The 9,756-nt window shown below is 38.2% G+C and overlaps 1 protein-coding gene across 1 annotated transcript in view; it reads right to left on the bottom strand.

The window, feature by feature from the left end:
- Window positions 1-483: 483 nt before the first annotated feature.
- The window catches only part of specc1la (sperm antigen with calponin homology and coiled-coil domains 1-like a), a 35,848-nt gene continuing 26,575 nt past the window's right edge, over window positions 484-9,756 (bottom strand). Inside the window, exons 10-12 of the mRNA XM_079688815.1 lie at window positions 9,376-9,492; window positions 7,997-8,056; window positions 484-5,317 (exon numbers count right to left, since the gene is read on the bottom strand). Of these exons, the coding sequence (XP_079544941.1) occupies window positions 5,228-5,317; window positions 7,997-8,056; window positions 9,376-9,492 (267 nt within the window). The 3' untranslated portion in view covers window positions 484-5,227. The remainder of the gene's footprint in view (window positions 5,318-7,996; window positions 8,057-9,375; window positions 9,493-9,756) is intronic.

Here is a 9,756-nt window from a genome sequence, read left to right as displayed (position 1 = left end):
TGATCATTAAAGTGTTCTCAAAGCTGGTAAAGGTGCAGCTGTACTCGACACTATTCAAAAGTAGCATTTGAATACTTAAACACATTTGGTTTATTGGATCAATGCAGCGTTGTGTTACTATAATACAAAACATATCGTCAAATCCTTTGAAATAATAACTGTAAACTATATTGATAATTGTTTATTTGTGCACACGTGGGGGAAAAAACGTAGTTCCTGAATTATAGCATTAATAATTTAAGGTATTTTAATTAATGTTGAGGTATTTTATGCTCTGGTTTTACTGATTTGAACAAACAATGATTACTAGAGAAATAATTAGCAGATATTTGCAGTCCTATACAATAAGCTCCACATTAAACAACTGCGACAGGAAAATGTCCTTTTACATGAATGCAAGTAATGATACGCTCAAAATATAATACAAATAATAAAACAGTCAGAGGAGATATACTGTGACGACAAACCACAACAAACAAGAGGCTGTTTTAATTTTTCTTTATAACTATTGCCAAAAAATAAAGCAACATAAAAACAAACATCGTTTTTCTTTACAACTGATTATCATCGTAGTGTGCACTTAATACTGTAGCTTAGTCCACACACACACACACACACACACACACACACACACACACACGGCTTTGCTAAAGGGACCATTTCACTGCATGTAGTGTGATCAGGAAAATATATATAATTCACACCAAAAAACAAACAAAAAAGGCAACATTGGAAACTAAAGCAGGTTCAGTGGATCAGAGCTTTTTCAAGTAAAGACAAAAGAAATGTGATGAAGTGGACCCTTTAAAGACATGTTTTAGCTCGTTGTGCTAACGCTACGTGTTCCTCGTGGCTCTGTGTGAACGTGGAATGAGATCCTTTTAGCGTTCGTCTCCTAAAATGTCGTTAATCACTCCCGCTGCACCTCGTAAAGTCCAACAGAAACACATTCCCAGCGAGCAGAGGCTTCAGATGTTTTCTGCAGGGAGCGATAACACACGCAGAAAGCAAACACAAAAACAGTTGGATGCTAACCACTTAGCATCATGGCACCACAAACCCATTTAATGACTACTCCGTACAGGAAATGAACGTTGTTTTGATCAATTCCTCACGCTGTGTTACCTTGACTACTGACATGTTTAACTTGCATGCTTCCACTGTTAAAGAATATTATAAAAACTGAATCGAAACACAACTCGTTTATCCAGTCGTAGTCTCACTGCTTTACTAACACATGCCCTTTTCCTTAAAGTCTCACATTATTGCAGGTGTTCTACACGTGTTTGAAATGTTATGGTTTTAGTAATACCGTTTGTTTAACGGGCATTCAACTAAATATGCGGAGTGGGTTTTTGATTCAATTGGGCATTTCCCCCCCCTCCCTCGTTAGATTCAATGCATCGACCTTTCTCAGTTTTTTTATTCCTTGTTCAACGTGGAGGCAATTTCAAGGTAACACGAGTAAGAAACCGATTTATAAATTAGTCATTTTCTGGGTAAAGTACACCTTAGAAGATCATATCGTGAGTTTCAAGGGTAATAACTTCAGTTTTTTTCAATGTGGACCCCATTTTTGAAATATTTTTGTTTCCAATAGGAACTTTTACTTTGAAATGTTGCACAAATATACCTCATTTGTGGACGAAGCCGAGAAAAACATACATTTCTCTAAGAATTCAAGTGAGTGAGAAATGTATGTATTAATGGTCATATTGTCACTTAGAAGCCTATTTCTTAAAATGTTAAGGGTAATAACTTAGGTATTGTTCAACATGGACCCCATTTTCTCAATGTTTTTGAGTCAATTGGAACTTTTACTTTGAAATGTTTGCAGGATGAGCGAGACGCTGCAACGTACGTCATTCTGAGGGTGAATTATTCCTATAAAATGTCACTAACACCTCCCTCTCTCCTGCACAGAGGGCATAACGTGTTGCAGATGCTCACGGTGTGAAGACGTGGCGCAGTACAGAGCAGGATGTGCTTCTGAGTCGAGACAAAAATGTAGTTTCTGATGTTCTGCTATTGATACCAGCTGGGGTGTTTTTTATCTCCCTTGACTGAGGAGAACAGATACGCACGGTTTGAAGGCTGAGTGTTAAGGCAGGAAGTTAGTGTCGGATATAACAATAAAAAGCTTATCTCAGTGTAATAAACACACACACACAAACACACACACACATAAAGCCTCACTACAATGACGGGAAACAATGCAAATAAATACAGTGAACGTGAACGTGGCAAGAAGAGAAACGAGAAGCACAGTCTGACAGCAGCACATGGTGCTTTAAACCCCCTATGTTAGCATTTTAAAGCGCTTCATGAATATTTTATAATAGGGCTGCAATAGGAACGCTTATTTTCAATTACAATGAATTGCATTTTGCTTTCTAAATGTGTTGTTTAGTGTATACAATGTCAGACAATAGCGAATAAGTGTTGAAATGCATTGTTTTTTCAGTCAGAAACTCACATTATTTCTCATTACTATGATAAGAAACAGAAAAAAACATATTTGAGAAGCTAATTTAAATATGTTCTGAAATGTTTGCATGAAAAACTCAAATATCAAATGAAATGCCAATAATTGTTCCGATCAATCGATTAACAATTGCAGCGGTGGTTTATAACTCACTATATATTATTAATGCATGTCTATCCCTATAGCTCCTCCTGTGGACACCCATAATGTTACATAAGTGTTGATAGGAGAAGTTATGATATTTGATATAAAAGATGTCCTTAAAGCTGCTTATAACTACAATAAAATGTGTTATTGATGCGTTATAAACTGTTTATAGGGGATTTAAAGTGTCATACATTACTATTGCTGACATTCTGTGCTTTAAAGTATTTCTATAGTAATGTTTAGTGATACGAGGAATTTCAAAAACGACCTTTCTAACACAGCACCGTCATTATCACACAATGTAAGTCAATGGCACAATGAATTGTTTGAACTTTTGTGCTAAAAACGAATGGTTTGGCAACGCTTTCGGAACAATTTGACCTGTTGGGGGATGCACTTTTTCTTATCGAGGGTGAGATGATGAATTGAAACCACTCGGATGTTAAAGTGGTTTCCTTTTTAACAGTTAACCGTCTGCAAGAATGGGAATTTCCCTGCAAGTTGAATGACTCTTTTAATGAGACGAAGTGTTTGCACGAACCATCAGCTTCTTTCCAAACACTCGAGCACACTTTTCTCAACATGAGGTTCATTATTAGAGATGTTTTTTTCCAAATCAGACCCAGGCTCAGAGAAACGGTCACTTTTCAACGTGTTTTTGTGTCAAAGTAAACAGCAATTATTGATATGTGTAGTATATGTAATGTGTAACGTCCACTAAAAGTTTGTTTGGGCTCAGATTAATATTACAAATGCCTGACAAATGAATGTATAGTATTAGTATGCTTATATGGAGCTACATCCAGCCGCTAGTTAGCTTAGCTTAGCATAAAGACTGGACTGATTCTTTCCAAATGTACAAACAGATCCGTCTACCTTCCCCCCCTTAAACTCACTAACTTGGGGTTTTTAGTGACACTAGATGTATTTCTTTAGCTTCATTAGAACAAAACCTAGTGACAAATGATTTCATTGACTTCACATGTAATTCGGGACTCGAGGAAGCGGCTAATCGGGACAATAAGTTAGAAATATGTGGAGTTTTAAGAGAGAAATGTACATATTTTTGTCAAAGTACAAGTTTGTTTTTAACCACTGATATCTGGAGGATCTGATGTGGGACTGCAGGGAGAGACTACGGGAGCAGATCAAGATAAAAATATGATTAATGTCTCTCTGTCAGACACTTGTATAATCAATTTGCGGGGGGTAACAACTAACTTTTAGTGGATCGACTTTGGCAAAATATAAAAAAACTGGTAAAATAAAATCCCCTTAAGTTTCTCTGATCTAAAAACAGAACTTAAAAAAAAACACATGTTTATCAAAAGACTAAATACTACTCACTCATATTTTGGTTACGATGAAACGACGCTGTGTGTGCCCAATGGAATAAGTGCAGGAATGTAAATGCAAACACACACATCAGCCATTATCTCCAGACGCTGTTGAGAAATGATATTTAAGTGGAAAAGAGTGCCGGTGAATACAATGTGTAGTAGTGTTGTGAAACGTAGCATATTTTCTGTGCTTGAAATGAACAACACGTCAGAAATCGACACTCAAAAGGCTCCGAATACATATTTGGCAACGACTCCTCAAATCTTCATCTTCACAAACTGAAGACAAAAATATCTCCTGCATCAAAACTCACGCAGGCACTTTGTCCGTTTTGAAAAGGAAAAAAAAAAAGCAGCTCAAATGTAACGGTGACGTCTGGAAGACTCGGTGCAAAAAGGCCGAAATCAATTCCTGTCTGAAGGACGCTTCGGGGGAATTCCAACATCACTGACTTTCACTTTGATAGACAGGGGTTTTCACGAAATATCCACACGCAAAGAACTGAAGAAATACTGGGAGCATCTTTTTTTTTAAAAAGCTACTTAAACACTCACAATGATGTTCCACTTTTAACTCGAACATGAGAACATAAACACCACATCTTCTGACTTCCCTATTTGGGGTTTTAGCTGCTTTCGTACTTGTATACACCACATCCGGAATATGCATCCGTGTGTTTCACCGCAGTGCATTAGCTCTGAACCAGTATTAGAAACTGAAGTATTCAAAGCACACACCTCTTGTTGGACGTAGACACACGGCCACTTTGAAACATTATCAAAAACTTGGATATGAACTAGTTTTGGAGCACGAGAGCTTTTCAAAAAGTGGGATGGAGAAGGAAGCTGTCTCTCACGTTGGAAGATGTGCAAATAGAAGTCAATCTAATAGGGGAATCATTCGAGTGCCCTGGAAAGTCAGTTTTGCAGGAATCCCCCCCGAACGCCCGGGAAAGCTGTTGTAGGAATATGATCTGCAGAAAGAAAAAAGGCACTGAGTTTGTGTTTGATGCTCCTTTAGACGCGGTTTCTGGATCTCATCGTCAGAGGGATTGTAACAGCAGGAGAGATCGACGCTTAATACTGAGGACCACATGCAGCATGGTGGGTGTGTGTGTGTGTGTGTGTGTGTGTGTGTGTGTGTGTGTGTGTGTGTGTGTGTGTGTGTGAGAGAGCGTAGGTGGTGAGGTATTACAGTTGCTGGGAGCTCAGGAGGGCTGGCGTGGCTCTGATTGTGCGGCAGGACAGTAGAGTCTCAGGTCTCAAAGTACTTGTAGATGGCGGTGACGTAGGTCATGACGCTCTGCCAGTCGGGACGCTCCGTGTGCGCCATCTCATTCAAGTCCTGCAGCGGGGGAACAACACAGTCAGAGAGGAAACCGAACCATCGGATCAGTCACCGGTTCAGAATGAAGAGGTCTCTGTGTCCGTGCACCATAATGGACAAACTAAATATTGAATTATAACAACAACTAATGAGCGTTTATCAAATCGTTATTATACAAGTCATATGCTAAGCTAAGCTAACTGTTTCCTAGCTACCCCATGGATGTAGAATAAGAACTGGATACAGCGTGGGAGGCGGGCTCTCGTTCTTTCCTATGAGAGCTGCTCATTGGCGCATGAGGGCAAAATGGCCCAGCTTTTGAGAGAGCGAAATGTCACAGATTACCCATCATGCCTAGCTGCCAGAGCAGAAGAACCCGCATGTGCGCTCACAGAGCATGAGCCCCTTAAGCCCCGCCCCCCAAGCTCCAACTCTCAGCTCAGCAGAATGAATGGAGAGAGAAAATAAATCTAGATTCGGCTTTTAGTGCATTTTACAACTTAAAGGACCGAATCTAATAAGGGCTGTAACATATTTCATACTGGGTAGTTTATTTAGTTACAAAAAAAGTATTCGCTGATTTACAGACGTCTCTTTCCCGATGTTAGTCAATGGGGAAAAGTCTTTCAGTGACGCCGCGGACTGATACGGGAGTTGTAGTACCGCCGTTTGGACACTACGAATATTTTCATCAGAGTCCGGCGCACTTCCCGGGGGCTAGAGCTACCCACACAGCAGCAGCGGTTTGAAGGCTTTTTAAAATGTATTTATTCTTTACGGACTCAATTTGGCCTTAAATGTACTTTGTTCCAGGCTTTTTTCCTATGCATTATGCTAAGCTACCAGTCCTTAGCTTCCTTTACTATCAATTGTTATCAATGAATAATAAGCACAACATGTCAGGATGTAGATACGGTTGGTAAGATCATCTTATTACACAGCCTGACCTTTTCTAATATACTCATAACCCTTTTTTGGAGTCTTTATTGAAGTAATAAACTATTTAAATGTAGTTACATCGTAAAAGATATATCAAAACTCAAGATTTTGTCTTCCAGTTTTTTTGTCAAATAGATACATTTGTTCATTACGTCATACACGTATCCCAACATGTGGAGTCTCCTGGGACTTTATGATCTCCACCAGAGTTTTAAATAAAGTTCACAGGGGTCAAACGATGCCTCGCTGCACAGCTTGGGGTTTGAAAGGGACTGATTTATGAGGTTTAAGAGATAAAAAGCAGAACTAGAGACGTCAAAGTGCTGCAGTTCATCTCTGGTTAATGATTGTCATGGGTTTGTTTGAATGTGTTTACATTATGAGGGGGATCAGAACGAAGAATCACCCTAAAAAGGGCAAAGAGGAAAGAGAGCAACGCACAGATACATGTTTCTGAACGCATTCCTCCCCGTTTCATCGGACCTGAAGTCGTGTCTGTGATTTTCTATATTCTTTATTTACACTAGAAGTAATTACGATGTTTAACGAATATTTATTTTGATTTAAATTGATTTATTTTAACCCTCTTTGCCTCAAAACCCAGTTTTAAAAAAAGGCATTATTTCAGTTTTATTTCATATTGTATTTTTTTTAATTATATATATTTAATATAGGCACTTTGCTCTAATAGATTTAAATAGAATAAATTATATAAATATAAAAAAGACATGCCATACGTTTGCCTCAAATCCAAAGGCAGTTTTTTATATGAGAAAAAATATATATTATTTATTACATATTTAGAAAGAGAGATAAAATATATATTTAATTTAAAAAGTAAAAATGTTACAGTGCTAATATGACCCGTTTATCATACCATCATTTTAAAATATATTGGCAACACTTGCAGACTGTTGTGAAAAAGACTGTTAATATAGATTCATTTTTTGTCATTTTTTTGTAAAATAGGATAATTTGAATAAGTAAAGAATTTGTCATAAAAAAATTAACATGCATGTCGCGATAATCGATAAATTGACTTATCGTACGATAAATAAAAATGGACTCGATAACTTTTCTGAGCTCGATAAATTGCTGTTTACATAAAGATGTGACCAGCATTTTAGCCACGCGCGCTGTGAGGGGCGGGGCTCGCACACAGCCAGGTCAGGAGTCAGACACTCCGCGTGCCGTGCAGCAGTGCAGCATCCAAATGAATAATATAGCGACGAGCGGCAGACAACGTGTGACTTACTCGAGGGGAATTTAAAGAGAAATGGAATTGGTTACAAAACCTAATTCCACATCTCCGGTGTGGCAGTATTTTGGATTCAAGCCAAATCAACGAGGCGAACCTACGGACTTGAATGAGCCGGTGTGTCGCATTTGTTTTAAAAAGGTAGCAACAAAAGCTAGTATTACGACCAACCTTAAACTGCACCTAAAACACAACCACCCCATTATTATTATTATATATTATCATTATGTCAGTGATCTAAAATGCTCTTACAACGGTGCCGACAATATTATCGTTTATCACAATAATTTCCGGGAAAATGTATCGTCCAACCAAATTAATAATTGTGACGTTTTTATTCGTGGCCTAAAACTGCTTAAGATCTCCCTTCTTCTACTGTAGCTACGATTGTGCCGCTTCCACAGAGGTGCAGGATGAATATAGTATCAGTTAAATAGGACAGGAGCAGACCCGGAACTTGCCAAGAAACAGAAGAGATTTGATTTGGATATTGAACTCACCAAAGTGCATTTGATGCCCACGCTCTCTGCAGCCTGGAAGGCTAAGGTGAAGTTTCTCCTCTGAGGAAAGAAGAGTCAAAGTCACAATAAGTGGATTTAGATTTGGACAATCTGCTGTCCTGGAAAGAGCACACTGAGTATATCTGCCAAAGGACAAAACAAAGAATGAGTTCTTTCCGCTGCTTGAGCTTACCACGGGCGGGTAGAACATTTCCTCTTGTTTTTCACACCTATGATTGTGAGTGTTTCTACAGTATTGCCATTCTCCATGGTGCTAGCGTTAGTCCGCTGCTTTAAAGTCTAAACACTAAATGTGAATCATAAGAGCAAATATGTATTGTTACCATGACATCGGAGGTACAGGGTGCCACGATTTGATCAATTAAGACTACAGTCAATCCTAAAATGAAATACAGAGTTTAATCCTAAACGTACGTTAAAGGGATTTGAACACATCGTCTTCAGTGATTGAAATGTTAAGTCAACTATTTGTGTCCTTGTTTCTTGTCTTATTGTTTGTCCTGTGATGTTTCAAATGGAGCTGATATAATGCAGGAAACCTTCTAGACTAGATCTGAAAATACAGTAAAAGTATTGTAAGGTAAGGTACGTTTATGTATAAACAGAGGTCATACACTTTTCACCAAGGATTTTCAATGACTTCTCCAGGACCTTTACCTAATTTTCCATGACCAAAAACATTACTCTTTCTCAGCGGTACCACTGGAAATGGTTTATTTGAACATGGAACAGGAAAATAAGGTCTGCGTATGAAACATGTTGTGCCTATCTAAAACAAATCCAATGGGCTTACTAGCTTCTACAGCTACTAACTCAAATCTCTCACCAGCAAAACACCTCGACAGTTAAATGCTAATTTACGTTTCATTACGATACAGTATTTATTATCATTATAGTATTACTGTTTCAGCGATTAGATAAAATATAAATTATATTTGATGCAACTTTAGTTACATTTCCATGACTTTTCCAAAACTTTGGGAAATATTTTGTTTTCCAGAACTTTTCCAGGGCCTGGAATTAGCATTTTGAATTTCCATGACTTTTCCAGGTTTTTAAATGACCGTAAGAACCCTGTATAAAGCACATTGTCAGACACAGAGGCAATTCAAAGTGCTTTACCTCATCATTAACACTTAATAAGAAGACAGAAGAAAGGAACACAATACATAAACACAAAGGAATAACAGATTCATCAAAACGGGACATTTTGTCTTCAGTGATTGTATCGTCACGTTAACTGTCTGTTTCCTTGTGTTGCAAATGGAGCTGCCACGATACAAGGAAATGGTCAGACTGGTCCGATCTGATCCGACACTAAAGCATCAAAGCATCATATCATGCATGTTAACTCTTGCCTTGTCCTGGCTGCCGAGCTCCTGGTAGGGGATGTGAGCCGGCAGGTAGGTGTGCAGCACGGCGCAGAAAGCCAGCCCGTCGTTCCAGCTGCTGCTGAAGTTCGTGATGTCAATTTTCTAAGAAAAAACAACCAATGATTAGGAATGGGAGAAACAAAAAGGATCGATTGTCTAAATCAAAAGAAACAAGGTTCGAATCACAAAAAAGGGACTGATAAATCTTTGTATAAAATGCATATACCGTACATGTTCGATCTAAATATAAAAGTATGACGTAGAAGAAGTAGATCAAATATAGCTGACAGAATTAAGAACTTCTTGAACCTTCTCACACTAACGCTTGAACAGTATTAAAGTTTGCAACTTATATATATCAATATT

This window comes from Notothenia rossii (genome assembly GCF_949606895.1).
Source record: "Notothenia rossii genome assembly, chromosome: 6".
Lineage (NCBI taxonomy): Eukaryota > Metazoa > Chordata > Actinopteri > Perciformes > Nototheniidae > Notothenia > Notothenia rossii.
Note: the sequence above shows the minus strand (reverse complement) of the source record. Positions and strands in the feature narration are given on the sequence as shown.